Below are 23,239 nucleotides of genomic sequence, written 5' to 3'. Positions count from 1 at the left end.
TCAACTCCATGACCTAAGACAAGTTACAAGCCATTATTCCAGGAGTACCAGAGAAGACCCCCTTTTTCTCCCCTTTGATTGAAAGATGAATTTAGCAAATTGGGTTTAATCCCTGATGCCTTCACAGGAATGGTCCCAACCTAGCTGTTTGGGATCACCATAGAAGCTCATAAAACAGGCTCCTAGACCTTCCTCCTCATTCATAAGCTCAGAATCCTAGAAGAGGGGTTATGGGGAGGCAAAAATCTGTATTTTTTCAAGGCCTCACATAACCTGATTAGCAGATTAATATGTAAGAGCCACAGTTCTATATCACTGTGGGTTTCTATCTTTGTTAGCAACATGGTCTCAGGGCATCTGGATTAACGAAGAGGTCGAACTCTTGAACTTGCAGATGCCTTTGTATTCTCTTTCCCCTTTGCCAGTTTGAAAAGTCACTTCCAAAGACGATTAGAGAGGAAGGATCCTTTGCCCCTTCTTTACAACCTAGGTTGTAAAATCCCCATAAAGCTGGTTCTGGCTGTTCTTGGGGATCCGAGACCACCTCATTTCCACATCCTGAAGACATTGTTTGAACTGAAAAGCTCAGACATAAATTAACATAAACGTTTTCTTCCATGATTCCTTTTCAAACTTGTTTTCTCTTAGATGGTGCACCCAGTTAATGAGAAATTTTGGTTTTTAAGGGAAATACGAAATTGAAGTAAGTACATCCCAGTGTGACTTAGTATAGGTGAAATGGAATCAAAAGTGGTATTCTTTGAGGACCTGAAGGGACATTCTAATTGGAGACTACCCCTAAATCACAAAACTTAACATTTGTTTTAAATTTGGGAGATTGGCATAGAGTTTTTTTTGGTATACTGGTTTCATTCCTGGATCTTAACACTTTGGATCTCAGCAGTTGATCCTGAGCCCAGGCTTCCCCGGTGAATCAGAGCAGTGGGACTGATCGTGGAACACGCCGTGTACTGGTCAGTCTCTCTCCTTACAAGTTTGCTTCCAGATGCCGCAAGCCAACGCGGGGCTCCGCCACTACAATGTGATTTATGTGGGTGCTTTTTTCTGCGGCATTTATCACATTGTAATAAGCTAGATCGCACATCCTGAAGAGCATTTTATGTTGAACTATTGGCAACATGAATGTTTAAGCTGGGGAATCTGTCATTGTTTACCACTGAGAGGGCTTGGCTGCCTTGGAGCAGCCAGAGTACTTTCGTGAGCCTTCTTGGGGAAGAGGCAGCCAGGCACCCAGACCTCTTTTCTGTTGGTTAGCCGCCTTACTGCAAGCTGCTGACGCAGCTGCTCTGAGATTGAGTTGCTTGGTTTGAACTGTGTGCTGCTCCTTAATCATCCATGTCGCCCTCCATTTCTGTGCAGATTGCAGTCCCCCTCCTGAAGAGTCCAGCCCAGGTACGTGGTTTCCGTTCAAGGCTCCTGCTGATGCCCTTTTAATTGATACTCAGGTAGTGTTTTGTAGCTAAATTACAAAAGATTGCCTTATGATCCCAGAGTTGGGAAAGTATTCCAGGACCTCCTTCGTTGTGAGGCATAAAACACTTTTCGCAGGTTTGATGAGAGACCAGTTGGGCTGAGGAAATTGTGGCCTGAGGCAGACTACCACATGTATTTGTTTTACTCTTACATTCTAAAGTCTTTACAGATGAGCGCGTTGGGCTTCCTGAAGTGGTTGACCTGAGGTAGGGAGGTACACATCTGGACTTTCTGGGTGCAGTTTTAGAATTCTTACCAGACATTGCTATGGGCCTCAGTTGCAGTTAGTACCAGAAATGTAATCTCTTTGCTTCCTTTGCACGTAGAAACCAATGTTTATGGTTCTAGTTCAGGGGTTGGCAAGCTACAGCTCTGAGCTAAATCTTGTCCACAGTCTGCTCTTATAAATAATGTTTTGTTCGAAACCAACCTTGCCCACTTGTTCATGTATTGTCTGCAGCTGCTTTTGTGCAGCAGTGCCAGAGTTCGTTGCAGCAGAGAACCCGTGGCCTTCAAAGCCTAAAATATTTACTGTCTAGCTCTTTACAGAAAATGTGTGCTGACCCCTGATCTAGTTCATATTGAGTTTTCCTGGGTATGGCTTGTGGTTTTGAGCATGAGTCCCCCAAATAATATGATTTGATGTTCTTTTTCTTACATTCCAAAAATCAGCTGCATGGTCAGTCTATTGCTTGCATATTTCTGACTGGTTATAAATGTAAGACAGCAGGATACTTTGTTGATGTCTAGAATGTAGCGAGTCCATGACTGTGGGATTTACCAGGCTAACAAGCTATTCCTGTGCATTGCTAGTGAAGCCTGTCCACCCATACAGCCCCATGAGTCAGCATAGTGTGGCGGCTCCTGGCAGCAACCCCAGGACGCTCTTAGAAGTTAGCTCGTTGGCAGGCTAATCTGATTGGACACCTCATACTCTCCCAGTTTGCTTTCAGCCCCTTCACAGTTTCTCTTTCCCCAAAAGTCAGTGTCGCTTTGAGCAGGCTTTGGGCCCTACCCCCTTGGACCCTCAAGGTTACTGAGGCCTTGGTAGATGTACAAACAGTTGACCTTGGTCTCCTCCTCCGTTGCCTCCCCGGGCCCGTGCCTCAGCTGACCTCCACGGCAGGCCAGTGCCTTCGGACTGAGCTGGCTGTCGCCTGAGCCTCAGTGGTGCTCAAGCCTGGGGCCATACCCAGCAGTTAGGGCCAAGAGAGGGCTGGTGGCATGTGCATCTGCCCCCACAGAAGCTCAGGAGGTCTTCTCAGTTCTGGGCTCCTGAGGGTTGCAGAACTAATGGGAAGTCTCATGGGTCCCCGGGCAGCACACAGACAATGCCTGGCCTGTAGAGCCCTCCTTGTTGTGTGTCAGCTGGGACATTTCCAGAAGCACTGATGGCTTTTTCACAGTTGATGCTGATGGACTAAAATGGTCCTTGCAAGGAGTTCTTTTGGCTTTTCCTGGAGAACTGCATTTAATCTGGGCTAAAATATACACACTTACAAAGGCACACACACTCTCCCTTTCTCCCTCCCCTACTGATGAGGGGAAAATGCAGAAGCAAAGTACAGATTTGAAAGTGCTCTTCAAAGTTATCTAAATTAGTATGGCCCATGAATTCACTACCGGTCTGCGAACATTACGGGTTAGGAACTAGATAAGGAGTTTTCTACAAAAACGTGGGTCAGCGACGTCACTCAGGACATTGTTTCACTGAGCTGATTTTTTCTCATAACAAGGCTTTGTCAGTGAAGGAGGCAGAGTATAAACCCTTCACCGATTCCAGTGACCCAGGTGCCTTTACTTCACTAGATCCTGCGTGGAAATCATGTTACTGCCCAAGAAACTCACTTTGGTTGAACTTTTAAAAAATTGTTCCAGGCATGTCTGAGCCCTTCTCTGGGCAGATAACGACACTCACCTTCTACCAAGTTCCATATCTCCTCTTTTCCAGGACAAACATCTTAGTGCTTTTTAGCCATTCTTCCTATACTACAATTTTTTTTCATTTTTTTCCTAATGTAGCGAAGCAATCGTTCTCCTAGGAATTTAGTTTAAAGAGATATAGGCAAAGTGAAAAAGTTGTATGGAGAGAGCTTGTTTAGTCAAGTAAGACCAGTTGTATATTTTGATCATTTTCAGATTAAAATAATCATGATTTTCATGATATGCATGATAGCTAGAAGAGCAAAGTAAAATTGGCAACATTTGCTTTAAGAGCATGTACTTCTTAGAGAAGGATAGTCTTAATGACTGCCTGCCTTTCCCCAAACCGTTTGGCGAGAAAAACTTGTTTGCCTTTGGCATTTTTAATAGGCACTTCATATAATTGGCATACATTCAACAGAATTCTTCAAAGAAACAAAAACATGGTCTCTGAGAACTTTAGTGGAGGAAAGAGACTCGGACATTATCTAGTGCCTCTCTCTCAGTTTATAAAAAAGGACCCACATGGCTGAGGGGTCGAGGGCCTTGCCTGTGGTCACCTCTGCTCAGCAGTGGCCGGGGCCGGGCCTCCACATTTTCCACCTCTCAGTTCAGTGTCCTTCGTCACCATGATTCATTTGCTAAGACCTGTCTGCTGTGGACTTGCTAAATTTAAGCCTGCTTTTTCCATTACAGATACAAATCCTGTCCACAAACAGTTAGCGTGCCTGCATGTACAATTAGGCCACCTCCAACTTTTGAGCTGCTACATATACTTAAACATTTGCATTAACCAAACACTGAGTGTAGGGAATTCTTTTATATGTTTCAGTATTTCTTTAGGTTGGTTTCTCAGTGAAGTGCTAACCATCCAGCTTGAGAGAACAGGGCCAAGCCGCCCTTCTCTCGGTCTCTGAGATTCTGTTTATCTAAGACAGAGTTTATCCTCTGGCAGCCGCACAGCTCCCACAGCCCATGGCCTTCCCTGAGTGCCGTGCCGGGACATGGCCTGGCGCATTCTGTGGCTCGAACCCTCACCCTAAGGGGCATGTACTGCCTGGGCTTCACTCCATGACTTCTCACCATGTTTGGTGTGGTGGATTCACCAAGTGGTGATGGTCACATGCCTATTTCTGGTCTTAATCACCTGTTACAAATATAACCTTAATGAGAGCCTGTCTTCTCTTTTAAATGTCTTCTAAATAGGAAGGAAAAAAAGAGTCAAAACCCAAAATATCTTTCACCCTGTTTTTCTCCCTTGAGGTTCTATTTTTAAAAAGTTGTTTTGGTATAGGGTCAAAGTTTCCCTATATTCCTAAAAGAAAACTAAGCTAGAAATAGTACTGGGGAAGGAAGGTGGGGGTGGGGAAGGAAGTGAGTGCAAGGTGGGGCCGTTCTGAGGGCTGAAAACTTGGGAGCTGTGGGGAATAGTCCTCCTCCAGGTGTGCAGGGGTAAGAATTGAACACAGTTGCACACAAGGCTTGGCAAGGGCAGAGGAGTCTCTGACTTGACTTTATACCCAGGTCAAGAGAAGGGAGATCACAGAGAACCTTTCTGGGTGTCCTTCCTCTCCGGGTGGAGGTGCTACAGGGCTGTGGAAGGAGATGGGCCTCTGGGGACAGAGCATTTTCTGGCCTCGTCATGACTTGCAGAAGCTTTTTTGTTGTTTTCCTCCGAAGGCATTGTCTTGAGTATTTCTGTCTAGGGTCCCCAACAGGTTCAGGAGACCAGGCATGTGTTGGAGGTACCGGAGTAGAACTGGTGTTTGAGGTTGCTGGAAAGAGCTGGGGCTAGAGGGCTAGAGGGCTAGAGACTGGGTTGGTTCCAGACAGAGCTGGAAGATGAGGTGGAGATGGGGGAGTGGGAGGACTGCAGTGGTTAGGGGCCAGGTGACTTGTTAAATTGCCAGAACCTAATTCTTAAAATCTCTCTCTCATTGTGATGACCCCTTCGCTTGTGCCCCAGGTGAATGGAGTGAGGCCCTTTACCCGCTGCTGACCACTCTCACCGACTGCGTGGCCATGATGAGTGACAAGGCCAAGAAGGCCATGGTATTCCTGCTCATGCAGGACAGCGCGCCCACCATAGCCACCTACCTGAGCCTGCAGTACCGCCGTGACGTGGTCTTCTGCCAGACGGTAGGCCCCGGGAGCACCCCGAGGGAGACCATGGGCACCTCTCAGCTCAGAAAAGGCAGGCTTAGGAAGCCCTTCCCTCTCACTTCACTTGTAAAAGACCCCAGATGGCCATATTTCCTCCTGGTGGTGCTTTAAAGGTTATTTAATAGAGAGGTCTACATTTCAACAGTCAGGAGAACTACCTTGGCAGCCCATGCTTGCTTCTCCCAAGGAACTGGCACCTGCAGAGTCTGCCGATTCTGCACCCAGGAGATAGTGAGGGCATGCATGGGTGGCACAGGCTTCTTTGCTGCCTTTTTTTTTTTTTTTTTACTGCACAGAGGTTGAGTGAGGGCAACACAGGTATTTGCTGTCAGTGCAAACATTGCTCGTATAACAGTAGGTGCCTTAGCTCTGCAGCTTGTTGCAGGACTCTCTTATTGTTGAGAGAAGTGAAGCCTTGAAATGAATGTAACAAGTTTAATAGTTGCCAGTAATCAAATTAGTAAAGTGAACAGTGATTTGGGGTTGGGCTGGTTCTCTACAGGTTCCCTCACCCATCCTGGAGAGTCCTGTTTCATCCCATAGAAAATCTCCCACTGAGGAAACTTTGAGTGACCATGTTGTCTCTCACTTCTGTTTTTTGCTGGGGCTAACTCAGTTTCCAGCCAGGGGTGGCATGGCTCTGTGAGTAGATAGACCCTTTCACTGTGAGTAATTAATTATGGGCTTCCAGAAGTTCCAGCCTAGGAATAACGCCAGGTATAGGTCAGGTCAGAAGCTGGGCCAAAAACCAAACCCACTTGGTGAGCGACAGAAATAGCAAGCCCACTGTTGGGCGTCTTCCCATGGCCAGGGCATGCCCCACCTGGGCTTCTCAAGGGACGGGAGGTGCCACTGAAGCCCCTTTGAGCAGTGGCAGCAGAGGAATGGGGCGGTGGGGGGCTGGGCATGATCTGACTGCCATTTGGTGAGCAGGCACCTGACCCTGAACCTCTTCACCCCACGCTCCCACAGCTGACCGCCCTCATCTGCGGCTTCATCATTAAGCTGAGGAACTGCCTGCATGACGACGGCTTCCTGCGCCAGCTCTACACCATCGGGCTGCTGGCCCAGTTCGAGAGCCTGCTGAGCACCTACGGTGAGGCGCCCGGGCCAGGATCGGGAGCCCCACTTGCGTGTGTGGTTTCCATCCTTTCTTGCTAGGCACTTTTCTCACTATACCAGTAATGCGTGCTTATTGAAATAAATCCAAAATATATAACAGCAGACCAGATGGCAGACCTGGCAGTTACACATGCACACGCCTTGGTTTGTTGTTGTTGCTGGTTGAGGATGGATGCTAATTACTTAACCAGTAACTTCCTGTTGGACTTTGGGTTGTTCCTGAAACACCAGTGCAGCAGTGACATCTGTGCATGAGGCACTTGTGGGCCTGTTTCTGCAGCTACTGAATGACTGGAAGGAGAGTTGCTGGGTCAGAGGGTAGGAATATTTTTAAATTTAATAGATATTTCCAAATTGCCCTCTAAAAAGGGTCTCTTCTTCCTACCCTTGTTTATTATTTATTTATTCTGAGAAGGTGATAGAAAGCATTTGTTAATCATTGGAAATTGAGGACATCGAATAGATATCAAGCCCTGTGTAATGGGAGGGTCTGGCCACAGCAAAGCTGCTTTAGCGTCTCATTTCGTGTTTCAAGAGCTGGCTTTGCTTTCTGAGTTTATGTATTTGTTTCCCTCCCTACTATCTGGTGCTTGCCCAAGAAATAGTGGGAAGGGATGGCGCGTGTTTCCACCAGACGCATGTTTTGATGTGGCTGTGGGATTTCAGAGGCATTGTTGACTCACAGAGGAGTGAGTTGCAGGGGAAGAGGCTCAGAGACTCCCCCTCCACCAGAGCCACACCTGCACCCCTCCTGTCACAGCCAGGCCTGGGCTTGGCTGCCTTCTGCTGAGACTGGGGAGAGTAGCAGGGCCCTCTGCCTGACAGCCCTGCCCCTCTCTCATGTCCAGGGGAGGAGCTGGCAATGCTGGAGGACATGAGCCTTGGGATCATGGACTTGAGGAACGTGACCTTCAAAGTCACTCAGGCCACTTCCAGCGCCTCCGCAGACATGCTGCCCGTCATCACAGGAAATCGGTAGAGTGTTGGTTTAAAATTCTCTGAGCCAGAGAGCGGTTTTCATTTTTGTTTATCTCAGGGAAGGTACTCTTCTGAATTTTTTATCCTATTTCATTTTGTTAAATGCTCTGATTACCGCCCCCTAGGTTAGTGCCACTCCCTTAAAGGTCTGTGGTTGGCAGTTTGGCCATCACTAAGCCAGAGGGCCAGCCTGGGCACTGCAGCCTGCTCGGTGGCCCTCTGGCCTCACACTGCTCTCCCTCTCTCCACCTTTCTCCAGCGACGGGTTTAACGTGCGGGTCCCTCTGCCGGGCCCGCTGTTTGACGCCCTGCCCCGGGAGATCCAGAGTGGCATGCTGCTGCGAGTGCAGCCCGTCCTCTTCAACGTGGGCATCAATGAGCAGCAGACACTGGCCGAGAGGTGCGTGCCGGCCCCTCGGGGCTGCGGGGGTGTGGTGGCCCTGGAGATGATGAAGAAAACGTACTTACCCCTCTTCAGGCTCTAAGTGCTGGACAGACTTTGTCATCCTTCCTTCCTTTGGCCAACATTTTCATCATGGCCGTGCACCTCACTGTCTTTGGTGCTAGGGACACAGAGTGACCCAGAGGTGGTCTCTGTCCTCAGGGACTCAGCTGGTGGGAGAGAGAGAGACATGGATGCAATGATGAAGACAGATACAGGGCATTGTGGGATCCGGAGTAGGGCAGGGCACCCAGCAAGGTCTAGGGGGTCTGTAAAGGCTTCTTGGAGTTGCAGGGGATGGGGCTTTGAATTGTGAATAGGAGGTGGATGATGAGGTGGAGGGTAGACATGTCAGATTAAGAAGACTGAAGAAAGGCCTGGCGAGGAGAAACAGCATGGAGTTCAGGGGCACCAGGTTCCAGGCAGGGATTGGCAGGTAGGGGTAGACAGGCTCTGTGTGCCAGGCTGAGACTCATGCCTGAACCTAAAAGCAACTGCCCTCCAGGGTCACTTGCCACACTGCAGAGGGGAGTTGTGTGTGCCTGTGTGTGCACGTGTGCCTGTGTGCACACATGTGTGTGAGGAGATAGGGTAGATTGGGTATATGTACCCTTTACTGGCCTTCCACTAGTACATGAGAATGATTCCTGTGTTGTCATTTATCTTCATGTGATATGTGTAGAGTAGTCTAAACAGAGATCTTCAAGCACTTGCTGTGAAGGAAATTTGGTTTCCAGAACAATATGCCATGTTCCTGCTGGGCCTTCTGATGTCCAACCCCAGTGGTTGATGTCCATTGACGCCTAGGTGTAGGGTCACACCAACTTAGGAAATATGGTATCATTGCTGGGAGACACTGAAGAACTCTCAGTGGGGCAGGACACAATCAGATTTACATTTAAAGTAGGTCGTTTCGCTGGCACGTGCTGGGAGGGGATGAAGGGGACAAGTGTGAGGAGGAGGCTGCTGGGAGGAGTCCAGGCCGGAGGTGGGAACCTGGATCAGGGCCAGGGGAGTGTTGGTGTTCTGCAGAGGGGTAGGCTGGGGAACTGTTTAAGTGGTCAGTGGAAGGGTTTGGTCTTCAGTGGGGTTGGGGCTGGGGCTGAGTGGGAGGAGAGTACACCAGACAGACCCACCCACTGAGCTCATAAACTGGCAGGAGAGTCGTGTCCAGAGGCAGGTGGTGAGCTGGGTTTGGACTGAGGGCACCAGCCCAGGAAGCAAAGCCCCAAAGTTGTGAGCAGAGCTGGAGGCGCCTATGTCAGGGAGAGGCGCAGCCTCACTGGAGCCCCAGCAGGGAGGTGGCCCAGGGGAGGGAAAATGATGGTGCCTGCATCCAGTAGCTGCGGATCCCACAGACTTGCAGGAGCAGTTTCTAGAGAGGGCTGAGCCAGAGCCAGGTGCATTGAATAGAGGGGAGGGTGGAGGACAGAGAGGACTTGCAAAGGGCAGGTTCTTGACTTTGTTTCTTTATTGGCCCTGAGGTCACTGGTGCGCTGGGCTTGTTTATAAGCTGAGGGAAGAGCCCTCAGAGGGGAGGCCACAGGCCCAGAGTCAGGGATGGCCCCCAAGGGAGCAGGCGTCTAGAGAAAAGGCCATTGTGGACACCAGGGGTGGATGGGCTGGGACCCGTAGGAGGGAATCCTGCCCTCTGAGGGATGCTCTCGGGCCACAAAGAAGCTGATGCTCGGAAAGCCCCTCTGCAGGGATGTGTGAGACTGCACTGGGGCCCAGGACCTGGACTTCAGAGCCTGCATTTCCTAATGATCACCTTGTGCCTTCCTTGCAGGTGGCATTTTATGGCTTTGTTTCTTAGGCATTTGGCACATGCTCCTTGTAGCACACTGAGTGTGATCAGGGTGAACCTGCACGATGACGAAAGGGCAAGGGCTTCATGTCAGTCCCGGAGGGGCTGGCAGTCAGGTGTGTTCATTCTGCACACAGAGAGTGACTTCAGATTGGAGTACAGGGCTGCATCCTCACCTCTCAGCCATACCTCACTGCCGTCCCCCCTCCTAAGTGCCTCAGATGGGAGGAGACCAGGGACTCTGAGCCAAATGGCTGTGAGGGGGGATCCTGTGCTGCGCAGGATCTGTACCACATCATGTTCTGGTCATCTCTCAGGCACGCCTGTAACAGTGATACATGATTCCTGCCAATGGAATGCATTTAAACTGATCAGCAACACTGTAGAAATGCCTTTATGCTCGGAAGAGGGAGAGTGGCTTAGAATTTAGATATGCATAGTAAATGTTTGAGAGAATCAGCATAGTTAGCTTCCATGCAGTTGTGTTCATGTTAGAAGAAAGTGACATTAGCCAACTAATGGCATCCCCTATAACCTCCCAAGGTTTGGCGATACGTCTTTACAAGAAGTCATCAACGTGGAGAGTTTGGTGCGGTTAAATTCCTACTTTGAGCAGTTTAAGGAAGTTTTGCCTGAGGATTGTAAGTATTTCTTCAGTCATGGTAGGTTTCACTTACTCGTCTTTTTATCAGTTTAGATGTCTGAGCTCTGGCTTGCCCTGCCTCTGTGAGTGCATGCCTGTGCATGTGTGTGCACTGTTCCTTTTCTCCCTAAACACACACACGCAGAGAGAGAGAGACAGAGAAGCTTCCCTTGGCTGTGGCCCTCATTCATCTCTTTGCTGTCGATTCTCTACTAGCCTATGTGACATGGCTCCTTCCCATGCTGTCGTAGTCACTGACACTCGATGTGTTTGGTGGCATGCATTGTGCACCTGCTGGTAGGACTTGGGGGAATCACAGAGGCAGGACCCACCCTCGGCCAGGTGAGCGGCCCACTCACCTCCCTTTGTGGTGCTTAGAGAGGAAGATGCGGGGCCAACATTGCTGGGTGTTTGGGAGCAAGGTGGCCCCATCTCGGCATCTCCTGGAGGCAGTGGAGATGGTGACAGTCATCTCTCTGCGTGCCCTCCAGTGAAGATGCTGCAGCTAGGGCTCTGCAGCCACAGAACTAAGGGAGGAACCGAGAGCTGCACAGCACTGTCTACGAGAATTCCCTCTTGAGTTCAACCCAGTGAATATTCCCTGAGGACCTGCTGTGTGTAAAGTGCTAGAGGATCCGATGGCGAATGAGGGGTGGACCCTACCTTGGAGGGAAAGCTGGTCCCAGAGTGCCGGCCTCTCTGTGCAGGCGCTGCCACAGCCACTGGGGGCGCCACGCGTCAGAAGGTATCATCCCCTCTGCGTTACACTAGTGTCCTCTGATGGGGGTTTCCAAAGAGGGAACCCACATCGGCTGGGCTTTGCATTGGGCAGGCTTCATCTGCATCCTGTTGGACGGTACGGTAGACCTTAGAGTTTAGAGATAGTCAAACAGTACTGCTGGTGAACCTTCACAGGTCACGGATGTGCCAGACACTGGGCTGGGCTCTACGTACGTTTCCACGCTGAATCCACAACAGCCCTATGGGTCGGTGATAGGATCCATGTCCAGATGAAGAAAGGGGTGCCTGGCTCTGAAGCCCATGTGCTTGGATTGTGGCTGAAGCTGTCCTGCTAGGAGAGAGTGATGCAGAACACTCCGGGGCTGGGCCAAGAAGTCGTGGCTTCAGTGGTGTTCAGCAGGGAAGCAGTGGGAAAAAAGACGCCTCTTCACAGGTTCATCTAGCAAGAGTGTGCGGTTGGATTGGAAGAGGGGAGGCAAGCCGCTGATGGCCAGAGTGAGGCTGTGACACTTCAGATGAGATGTTGTTTCACTCTGACTCCAGCCTGGTAGTGACAGTGAGCGTGGAGAGAGGGACGAGGCGTTAGGGGAGTTTGGGCTGAGGATGCACTCCTCAGCGGCCACGTGCAGCTGGCGCTGGGGAGGTGAGGGCTGTGTCTGCTGGGAGAGCTGACAGACCTGGCTCTGGGCAAGGATGCTGGAGTTGCCGGCAACAGCTGGGGCCGTCCCGCTGATGAGAGAGGCACAGGGCTACAGGGGACAGCTAGTGCAGCACTGGCCCCAGCTGAGCTGATGACATGGGCAAATGACCTGTGGGGAGTGCAGATGTGGAGCCACAGAGCAGAGCCCTTTGGTGGTTGAGGCCACTGAGTGACAAGACGAGAAGGGGCTGGAACAGCATCTGGAGGGGCCCCTGCTCTGGGGGACAGCGAGGAAGAAGGGACTCAACAGAAGGCGAGAGAAAGCATCACAGGCTAGCAGGAAGAAGGCAGGAGCCAGGAGGGTGTGGGGCGCTGCCAGACTCTGGATGTGTGGACAAGGAGCTGCTGGTGATCTCTCCCATACAGTTTCACTGTGGTGAGGGCTGGGCCAGGGATCAAGGGGTGATGAAATGGTGCTGCCTTGGAATGGACCACTTTGTCCCAAAGACTGTCAGCAACTTGAGGGATGGGGCTGTGGGCAGGTGGGACACACCCTGGAGCTGCAGGGGCCATGGGAGTGCTCAAAGGTCCGAGGGAAGGAGAACACACAGGGCTGGAAGATGCAAGAGGACACCAGAGTCACAGACCAGGCCCTGGAGTGGGCAGGCGGAGGGTGCCCTTGCAGGGAGGGAAGGAGGGAGGAGAGAAGGTAGGGACATGAATGGAGGAAATATGCTCAGGTTGGGCAGCCTCAGTCTCCCCAGTAAAACAGGTGTTCTTGTCCTGCTCAACATGAGAGAGGTGAGCACAGAACCGGGGCCTTGAGGGGAGTGGAGGTGACTGGCACAGATGCAGTTGGAGCCAGAGAGCCTGGAAAAATACAGATGCCTGGGCCCCACCCCAGAGTGTGGTGGGCAGGACCTGGGCCTTAGGGTTTCAGAAACTCCCCAGGTGGTCCCTGCGTGCCACAGCCAGGGTGGTAAACATAGCATGAAGTCAAGGTCCTGCGAGGACTTGGCAGCTGAAGGCCATCAGTGCCATGGACGTCAGAACTGTTAAGAAGGTGTCCTCATGCTCTTTAGCAGGGACCGGAGTTCAAACAGCAGATTTGTCACATGCTCGCCACAAGCTGGGCCCCCTACTACCCACTTTATGTGGATTCTCTAATCTGATCCCCACAGCAGCCCTGGGAAATGGGCACCGGTTTCACACCCACTTGGCAGGTGAGGAAACTGAGGCATGGAGGGCAAGTCTCCCCAGGAGCTGGGCCAAGCCCAGGCAGCATCTTCTGACTGCTGTAGGGGAGAGGATGGGCCCACCGGCAGGGCCAGCCAAGGAGCCACGAAGGTGAGCAGGGAGGGAGTAGGGGGCGCGTGCTGAGGCCTGGAGGAGTGGGAGTGGTGAGCGGCTGCAGTAAGTAGGAAGGGGGAATTTGTGCCTATCACCTTAGAGGGCAGGCAGTCTCCAGGGCTCGGGGAGCTGTTACAATAGGCAGTGAAGGCCCAGGATGGGCGAGGCCTCCGGAAGCAGAGCAGCCAGGCTGGACCATGCAGGCAGGAACCAGTCGACTGGACCATGACCCAGGAAGCTGGGGCAGATGCGACCCAGGTACCCCTCCCCTCAGCAGGATGGCTGGTCTCTGAGGCTGAGGAGATGGAGCCCACCAGCTGAATACCCCCAAACTTTGCGTGGTTCCTCAGTGGACAGGTATTCATTAAAGCAGGGGCTGCAGGGGCAGCCAGCGAGAAGCCAAAGTGCATCTTGGGAGGTGAGATGGTGCTGTCTATGCCAGAGGGCAAATATCCTGACCCGGCTAAGCTCCCCTCCTCTGGGCTCCCACAGCTTCCGTCTCAGCTGATGCCACCTTTCCATCTTTCTGTCTCTGCCCTGTCCCCTGACCGGCGTGGTGTGGAGCACTCAGCAGCAACGTGAAGTAATTAGCACAGGACCTGTGTACGCCAGGGCGAGGCTGTGTGGTGGAAACCAGGTGTGCAGTTAGATCCCAAGTGCTGCCATGTACTTGGTTTGGCTTCGGGGATTCCGGCGCTGTGGCTGTTTTCCTTAGCCATGACCTTGAGGCTCTTCTCTTTGTCTCTGATAATCCCAGTGTTTGAAAATCCCAGAGTACCTTTCCAGGAGTGGTTGATTTTTCCTCAGTTTTGTCTGGGGTTTCTTGGTAAGGTGACCTGATGGATCTTCAGGCCCAAGGGGTCCTGGAAGGGCCTGGAGACTGCCAGAGTGGAGGAGGAGCTGTTAGGATGTGGGAGCAGGGGCCTCCCTGGGTCCCGCAGAGATGTGTTCTCCTGGCATGGGCCAAGGGCCCCCTGGAGGAGGCTGCACTTTCCTGATCCCTCCCAAGGTTTCCAGGCCTGCTCAATGGCTCAGACCCACTGCCCCAGTTTCTTCTACCCTCGGGAAGTTTTGACGACCAGCTGGATCCCTCTCACTCCCTCCTAACTCCCTCATCTGGGAGGGGTGCGGGAGGCATGGGTATTTACAAGGAGTCCTGTAGGTGATTCGGTGGCCATTCCCAGCCCCTCAGAAGAACTGAAGGGAGATGAAGGAAATGTCCTTTGAAGGTGGCAGTAAAAGAAATTAAGTGCTCACCACACCAGCAGCCATGTCCTATCCCCAAACACCTCCATCCCTTCTTCAACCGGGAACTCGTTGTTTTACCACTGTGTGCCCCAGCAGCTCACTTGGGTGGGCTCCCTCTGCCGGGGGAGTTCCTGGGTGCGTCACCCACTCCCACGGACTCCTTTTCTCTTCCAGGCCTGCCTCGGTCTCGCAGTCAGACGTGCCTGCCAGAGCTGCTGCGGTTTCTGGGTCAGAACGTGCATGCCCGGAAGAATAAGAACGTCGACATTCTCTGGCAAGCTGCTGAGGTACTGGTTACAGAGAGGAAAAGGAGGCTATTGCGGTGCCCACAGCTGAACGTCATGACAGAAACATTACAAAGTAGAATCTCAGCAGGAGAGCAGAGCTCTCCATACTGGGAGAGGAGGGAGTCACTGAGTACGTTCTGAAGCTCTGAAAGAGACTGAACAGTTCACAGAGTCCATTCCTTTGGGGCTGCCTGAATTCTGATAAGCTTAACACAGTCCATCTCTTGGAGCATTTACTAGCCAGGCTGATGACAGTTGTCACCCTCAGAAGCCTGGCGATCGATACCAGCTGAAAACCACTGTCTACTGCATCATTTAATAGGGTCAGAAGGAGGCCATGTGACCTTTCAGGTCTCTTTAAACCATCTTTATCGTCCATTGTGCCTCTGATCTCCTCATTTTCCCAAGCACTTACCCTGCTCATATTTTCTCCAAAGTTTACATGTGGAATTCCAAGCCACTGCTCTGAGCCTGGGTAACAGACCAATTTCATAGCTGGTCATTCATTCACCCTTGATGAGGGGCGAGGTTAATTCTTCTCCACAGCAGCATAACCTGCCCAGTGCTGGGACTCGGGCACACATGGCCCCAGTGGCATTCCCGCTCCCTGCCTGGGCCTGAGGAGAGGGATGGTGAGCCCAGGAGGGAGGTGGCACTGCACTGCCCACCACACCTCAGCCACCACGCCTCGTCACAGAGCTCGAGCAGCAGAGGGTCCAGCCCTCCACAGCTTCCCTGAGCAGCTCACTCTGAAGTGTGCCTCTCCGTCTTGTCAGGAAGGTGCTTCTCTCAGCCCCGAGTCTCTTCCACAGCAGCAGACGGTCTCAGCTGCTCATGGTGCATGGCCGCCACTTTGGGTTGGTTATTAGTCCTGTGTTCAAGCCGGGCTTCATGAAGCCGCACTTTTTGAATGTGCTCCACTTCTGGGTTTGTTAACAGTTGTGGCTGCTGATACCATTTTGTTGAATTCAGCTTTAAAGAGTGAACATTCCCCTCCATCTTTTGAGTTCCTCAGCTGGTCAGACTTTATCCTTGTGGGAAGCGTGGGGTGGATCAATCTGCAGGTCTCCCCTCTCTGGGCCCGGCTGCCCTCTAAATCTTTTCATTATAACAGAACACGTTTTGAAGCACAAAGTGACAGGAAGTTCGGCAGGTTTCTCAGGCCTCATTTTTGAGGTATCCTCTTGGTTTTGGGGCCTCATCTGGCATTGCTTGCTCAGGCCAGGCCCAGCAAGCGGGGTGTAGGGCAGGGCACACACTGGCTACGGGGGTCTCTGCAGCAGGACAGAGGGGGCTCCCTACTTTTATTTTTCCTGGGGGGTTGCTAAACCCCCCTGGCCAGGCTGTGACAGCCTCTTACCTAAGTACCTTAAGAGATTTTGTGTGAAAAGCAAGCCTTTCCCACAGGACACGAAGAATACAGAGGGTGGCCGGGCTCGGTGGCTCACGCCTGTAATCCCAGCACTTTGGGAGGCCGAGGTAGGTGAGTCAGCTGAGGTCAGGAGTTCGAGACCAGCCTGGCCAACATGATGAAACCCCATCTCTACTAAAAATACAAAAATTAGCCAGGCATGGTGACGCATGCCTGTAATCCCAGCTACTCGGGAGGCTGAGGTAGGAGAATTGCTTGAACCTGGGAGGCGGAGGTTGCAGTAAGCCGAAATCACACTACTGCACTCCAGCCTGGGTGATAGAGTGAGACTCCGTCTCAAAAAAAAAAAAAGAATGCAGAGGGTGACACAGCTAGGTGTCTGAACAGTGGTGGGGGATGTGCATTCACTGATTCGTTCTCCTTGGAATACACACACAGGCAGTTTACAGACGAGTAGTGCAGAGACCTTGTGCATATCTTGTTTGGGAACTGTGGTTCTACCTGTCTATTGCCATATAATAGAAAAATCATTAAGTATAGGGACAACTGACCATCCCCTGTCACCAGAACAGAAAAGCAGTCCATCAAGTCCTGTATTTCTTGTTCCCAGTAGAGATCTCAGGGTAACAAGCATGAGTGTAGAGGTGCAAGGCTCTCAGAGACCCTTGGCTGCATGGGTTCTCACGTTGTCCACCGAACCCCAGGCATCCCCTGGGGATAAGGGGTTGTGGGGCAGCAGTGCCAGCCACTCAGGTACTGAGTCCTCCCATCCCCAATTTGAGCAGAGCTGCTGTCCTTTTCAGGCTCTTATTTCTTTTTGTTTGTGTGTATGAATAAAGGGTCCCTGGCTGAATAGCTGGAATATCTTTAGTCAGGTCTAAGCCTATATCTCATGTGGAGACCCAGCAGTGCACGACAAGTGGCTGGTGTCCCTCTGGGATGGAAGCCTGGCACTGCAGTGCCTTCTTGGGCAAGGATGCATCACTGGCCATCCCTGCCTGCCTTCCAGAACCTCACGTTAGCTCTGGATGCAGCATCTATGAATTTAAAGCTTTTTGAAACCTATAGTTCCAGCTTCCGTCATGTGTTTGGGTCATGAACTCTACAGCCCACAGAATTTAGTGCACATACCAAGTTCACTCTTGCTTTGTCAGTTACAACTTTACAAATTTGATTAATTTACTCTCCATTAGCTTAGGGTCTGCTTATCTGCTTAGGGTCTGTTTTTTTTTTTTCTTTCTTTTTGTTGGTCTGTTCTCAGAAGAAGCCTGTTCTCCTTCTGATTGTCTTGCCTGAACATTGGGTCTTTTGTTTTGCCTTTCCCTAGACGAGGTTCTTAGCACTGTACCATGTTCGTGTCTAGTGATGATCCTGGTAGTGACTGGCATGCTCTTTGGCTTTGCTGGCCTGACAAGCAGGTGTTGTGCCATCTTCAGGAGTTGATGAGACACTGATATTTTTCTGGCATACAACAGATACCCGGAGCCCACCATCATATCACTTGGATGATGTTTCATTAAATACCAGCCTTGGTGTCATAGTGCAGTATCTGATAAGGTGCATAGTCCTTTATCTAAAGCCCCTGTGGCCAGATGTTTTGGAATGCACAGGTTTTCAGGTTTTAGAAAGTACTGTGGTACACAGTTGGTGTTTACTTATGTAAGTAATATGGTGCCCATCGCATATGTGTACCATGGTATACATACAGGATTTAACATCCTCGGGGGAGCCTGAGACAGCACTCTGCAACCAAGCTCATATTATTGCCACACTGAAAAGTATGAATATTTACATAAAATGGGATAAGTAAAGATTGCAAGTAGTCTTATATCAGCTCAGGTCTGGTTGTGCTGCCAAATGAGATTGCCACAGATTTACACGAAAAAATTACCTTGTTTCAGAGCTTGATGGATTTGGTGACTGTGTGCCTAGGATTGTATCTAGAGGTGCAGGGAAAATGCCCTGAAATCTCCCCATGGGGAGAGGAGGTGCACTCAGGTGGCCTTTTCCCAGTCCAGAGGCTGCCCTGCCCCCTACTCTGTGAGCCATTCAGTTGTGAGGAGGGAAGTGTGCTGGCATTAACTCTGCGACCGGGGAAGGATGGCGGGAGGAGGCCTGTGGGGCTGGTGGTCAGGAGGTGGCCAAAGGGCAGTGCAACTTCTGAGCTGCTCCCGTCTGTGCAGGTGAAAGAGGAGAGTAGAGATAGTAGGTCTGTTCCCTACCTTCCAGGGAGACCTGGAGACCTGGCCCAGGACTGTGGGCATCCTGAGAGTGGCTCTGGCTTCCCCAGTGGGTCATGTTTGCCGCCCTCTTTCCCTGAGGGATCAGCAGTGAAGGGCTGAATGTGATAAGAGGGCCCAGGCATGGTTTGGAAGGGGACAGCGGACTGCAAAAGAGTGTCCTGTGGGAGAAGGCAGGCCACACGGGGGATGGCAGGGATGATGGCAGGCCTACAGGCGGCAGGCCCCCAAAAGGGCTGATGTCTGTAAGTGACTTGCCAGAGTAAGCTCTGGCAGGGCATGGAGTTGGGGAACAAAATTGGAGCGTCTGGCCAGGCCTGGGTGTTGAGTTTCTGTCCCTGCCCTTGCTGGGCTGGTTGGGAGCCTTTCCTGTGTGTGAAGGGTGCTGCCTTTCTGTGGAGCCTCGCCTCTAAGCACGGCCCATGTTTCTGTTGGCAGATCTGCCGCCGCCTTAATGGGGTCCGGTTCACCAGCTGCAAGAGCGCTAAGGACCGTACAGCCATGTCGGTGACACTGGAGCAGTGCCTGATCCTGCAACACGAGCATGGCATGGCCCCGCAGGTCTTCACCCAGGCCCTGGAGTGCATGCGCAGGTGAGTGCCGCAGCCAGGCCGCGCGCCCCGCCTGCCCCGGCCCGTGTAAACTGCAGATGAGCTGGTACCCTGCTCCTGCCCGCAGGGCCTACCCTGCATGAGCCCCTTGACTCCAGGCTTCACACTTGAGTTTGACAAACCCGTCAAACTATTGGCACTATCAAATTCAGACAGGGTTCTCTTGTAAGGTAAGGTGGGGGGTAACAGCTAGCAGGACTTTCTGAGCAGGACTGCCCAGAAAACTGGTAGACTGGTGGGCAAGCCACGGGTCAGGCAGCTAAACGGGAAGCTGGGAAGCAGCCATGACATGCAGTGCCCTGTTGGCCACCTGCTGGCCGTGGGTGTGACTTAGGGCCAGTGCTTTCTCAGCAGGCATCTGCTGTTGTCGTCGTGTATATATTGATATCTGTACATTTCCAAACTTGAGTGAAGCAACGCGTCTGCAGGTTGCATCGGTCTGCTCTGCTGCTTCTCTAGCAGTCGACACCATTTGCTCTTATGAGCAAAGTGTCAAATGAGTGTTTTATCATGAGAGCTGTCAGTGTGCTCTGGCGACCTCACCCTAATGATGTTCTGATTCTGAGGCAGCAGGCGTGTTTGCAGAATGAAACCCGGAACTAAAAGTGTCTACTGTTGATCGATGCCTTGTTTCAAGCACTGCTGGGCAGCCCCCTACCTCACATACCAAAAGAAAGGATAAGAAACCTGGTTTCCCGTCTCCTTCGATGTAGTCACCAATGCTGTTAAAGTCTCGTTTCCAACAGTCACTTCTACTAAATGTTCTGTATCATTTGTCCTCTCACCAAATTATTTAAAGTGTTCAATTCTCTTATCCTTTCTGTATGTTTCTGCCGTTTGACCTTCTCACAATACTGCACAAAAGCGATGCGTGAGCTCCTGCCTCTTGATAAGCGCATTTTGTAAAAATGGAATCGTTTTGTCCCGTTTTGTCTTTCCAAGTTCATCTCAACCTCTCCGTTAAAGCTCGCCATCCCTCTGCCCAGGCTCAGGGAAGCAATGGAGACTCAAAGACTGGTGCTCTGGGGCGCCTTTTTAAAATTTTAATTCCCTGGTCTGCTCCCCAGGAGCCTTGGTGCCATTCAGGCCTGATGTGCAGTGTGACCCTGGTGCTGAGGGACGGCAGCCACGCCTGTGCCCATTAGCTGCACGGTGGTGGGAGGGGACATTCTGGTGAGCTGCAGACCTCAGCCAGTGAAGAAAGGAGAACAAGGTGGACAGGGATCCCTGTGGTAGTGGCAGCAAGGAGCAGGATCAGGGCCAGTCAGGAGCTGGCACCCCAAGTTAGGCACACAGTCCATGCGGAGACCTCTACTCAGTTCTCGGGCTCTCGAACAAGTTCAACGGAAACAATTCATTCTGACCACCTCTGAACACAAAGACCTCAGGAGACCAGTGACAAAGTGGCCCCCTGGAGAGCCACAGTGCGATGGCAGGCCTGTCACTGAGCCCAGACCCGCAAGGGCCCCATCCGCCTGCCCCTAGCCCACTTGGGTTGTGTGCTCAGGACAGCCGTTACAGTTACAGCTGTTAGGATGTATAGTGCACAAAGCACTTTTTATAACTTTTACTCACATAAGGAATTGAAAATCCTTGTAGGAAAATTACAAAATACAGATAAGCCCCTACACTAGTTCCTCAGAACCCTCCCACAAAGAATCCCCCAGTTTCCTACTGTGAACAGGTAGCACTGCGGACATTTGGATACATACTGTCTAGATAAAGGACATTTGGATACATGCTGTCTAGATAAGAGACATGCGTACATGCCTATGGGCGTGAGTATGTACACATGGGCCAACCAGTCCCTGAATTACACAGAACAAAAACACCCACATGCACAAACAAGTGTAATTATATTTGCAAATAACAGTCTTGTGAGCATTTTTTAGGTTAATAAATGTAGACCTTATCACTTTTTTTTTCTTTTTTTTTTTTTTTTTGAGATGGAATCTTGCTCTGTCACCCAGGCTGGAGTGCAGTGGTGCAGTCTTGGCTCACTGCATCCTCCACCTCCAGAGTTTAAGCAATTCTCCTGCCCTTGCCTCCTGAGTAGCTGGGATTACAGATGCCCACCACCACACCTGGCTAATTTTTTGTATTTTTAGTAGAAACGGGGTTTCGCCATGTTGGCCGGGATGTTCTCAAACTCCTGACCTCAGGTGATCCGCCCACCTTGGCCTCCCATAGTGCTGGGATTACAGACGTGAGCCACCATGCCCAGCCGCATTTTACACACTATAATTTATCCAATTTGCTGTCATTGAATATTTAAGCTGTATATGGTTTTCCAGCATTTTAATCAAAGGTGCAGTGAATATCCTTATACATTCCCCTAGCCACATTGCCTTAGGTTAAAAAGTATACACCTTTGTAAGGCTTTTGAATAATTTTAGTACAGATCACCAAATGGTCCCCACAGTAGCCACTCTCCTGCCCAGTGTCCCAGAGTGCACAAGGCACTGCCCGTGCCGGGCACTGTCTTTCCTGTCACTCTTGTGAGGCTTCTGAAGCTGTAAGGGCTGTTGTTTCTCCACATTAGCAGTAAGGGCCCTGGGGCCTGGCAAAGGGAAGGCCCTTCCTCCTGTGGGAACAGGCAGCATTCCCTCCACCCTGCCCTCTTCCTTTCTAAACCCCACCCCTGCCTCCAATCATGGATGTCTTTTTTACTTGCTTATTTATTTGTTTTCTGAAATCTCTACAGGGAACATGTATCACTTTAATAGTTTTTAAAGAAGTTATAAAAACAAAACAAAGCTCAATCCTACTTTACCTGTGCCTGCCCCAGAATTCTCGCACCAGCTCTGGGGACATGGCTCACTGCCACCTTGAGCCAACCCTTGCAGGTCTGAGGCTCTTGTCACAGGCATTTGTTTTAAGGTGACTTCTGTTTTCGGTACGATCCCATGAGGGGAAGACATGTACTGTTCAGGCGGCTGCAAGCCGAGGTGGCTGGGTCACAAGCTAGCAGCTCTGGCTGCTGGGGTGCCGAGTACCTGCAGTTTAGCTGAGGGCCCCAGAAGGCAGCATAAACTTCCACCCTGCCCGTGGGTGCAGGAGGACATTTTGGTTCCTGGCTTTCTGGCTTGCATCTTATCAGACGGAAGAGTAGAGCATGCAGGTGGGGGTGGAGGGGGTGGGGGCCAAGCTGGCACCCAGGCTTTTCTCCTGGAGGCCCAGGGTGAACCATGGCCAGTGCTGTGCTGTAAATGTTCAACCACCAGCTCTCTTCCCAAAAGCCCTGATCTGTAATGTTTGCCATTTCTGTGGCATAAACGCTTCTACCAGGGCCCATTTCAAGCTCCCATGTGGCACCATTGAACATGGAGTTGGGAAGAGATTCACACATTTGGCCACTGGGGTGTTCCTGTCCCCAGTCCTGGGGCTGAACCCCTCGAAGTAGGCCTTCCTGAGTAGCCACAGGGCCCCACCAGCCTCTCCTGGCAGGGAATGTGGCAGTGGGTTGGTGCTCCGCAGCTTGGGAATTGTGCCCTCTCAGAATGGCACATTCCAGCAGGGCCATGGGGGCTTCGGGGCTCCTCTGGGAGAGCTGGGGAGGGCCCTGTGTGAAGAGGAACCCTGGGCCTCCTGCCTCCCCATCTCCAAGTGGAGCCTTCACAGGCTGCCTGCTGTGTCCTCAGGCCTCTGATTCTGTGTCACTGCTGCCACTTGGCAGACATAAATGTGCTTCCAGAGTCGTGTGGTTCTAGGTACCATCTCACCTCAGTGCGGTTCTTCTGTAGCACCAAGAGGGGGAAGAAGCCCCAAATTTCTAGTGTGGTATTGTTTGGATTCCACCCTTGGGGATGCTTTCAGAACCCTAACTTGCAAAGATGGAAACAGCAGTCGCTCATGCCTGCCACTGCTGAGCCTGGAACCCGAGGCGGGGCTGGTGGGGGCTCTGCGCTTGGTTGGTTGGTACCTGAGGTAAATGGTTTTTGTTTGCGTGGTTGATCAAGAGGCAGCTTTGGCCAAATCCTTTGTACCACCCCCTGCTCAGGCATCTGTGAGAAGGTCAAACCCCCAATGGTTCTTCATGTTCCGCTTGCTTCTCAGAAATCCCTGTCTGTGCAGCATGTGGGGGCATGGCCGGGCAGCATGGAGTTGTGCTTGGCCAGCCGAGAGAGTGAACATGGAAAACCATTCGTTCAACCTACATGTGTTTATTTTCAGTAGAT

General features: G+C 51.4%; 1 protein-coding gene across 11 annotated transcripts in view; it reads left to right on the top strand.

The window, feature by feature from the left end:
- The window catches only part of INPP4A (inositol polyphosphate-4-phosphatase type I A), a 146,111-nt gene that overhangs the window by 113,226 nt on the left and 9,646 nt on the right, over nucleotides 1-23,239 (top strand). For all 11 annotated transcript variants that reach the window (XM_055107620.2, XM_055107617.2, XM_055107618.2 and 8 more), the window contains 8 exons: nucleotides 1,381-1,413; nucleotides 5,384-5,556; nucleotides 6,553-6,676; nucleotides 7,551-7,677; nucleotides 7,940-8,080; nucleotides 10,473-10,570; nucleotides 14,726-14,838; nucleotides 18,889-19,043. In XM_055107620.2, the coding sequence (XP_054963595.1) occupies nucleotides 1,381-1,413; nucleotides 5,384-5,556; nucleotides 6,553-6,676; nucleotides 7,551-7,677; nucleotides 7,940-8,080; nucleotides 10,473-10,570; nucleotides 14,726-14,838; nucleotides 18,889-19,043 (964 nt within the window). The remainder of the gene's footprint in view (nucleotides 1-1,380; nucleotides 1,414-5,383; nucleotides 5,557-6,552; nucleotides 6,677-7,550; nucleotides 7,678-7,939; nucleotides 8,081-10,472; nucleotides 10,571-14,725; nucleotides 14,839-18,888; nucleotides 19,044-23,239) is intronic.

The sequence above is a fragment of the Pan paniscus genome, chromosome 12 (genome assembly GCF_029289425.2).
Source record: "Pan paniscus chromosome 12, NHGRI_mPanPan1-v2.0_pri, whole genome shotgun sequence".
Lineage (NCBI taxonomy): Eukaryota > Metazoa > Chordata > Mammalia > Primates > Hominidae > Pan > Pan paniscus.
Note: the sequence above shows the minus strand (reverse complement) of the source record. Positions and strands in the feature narration are given on the sequence as shown.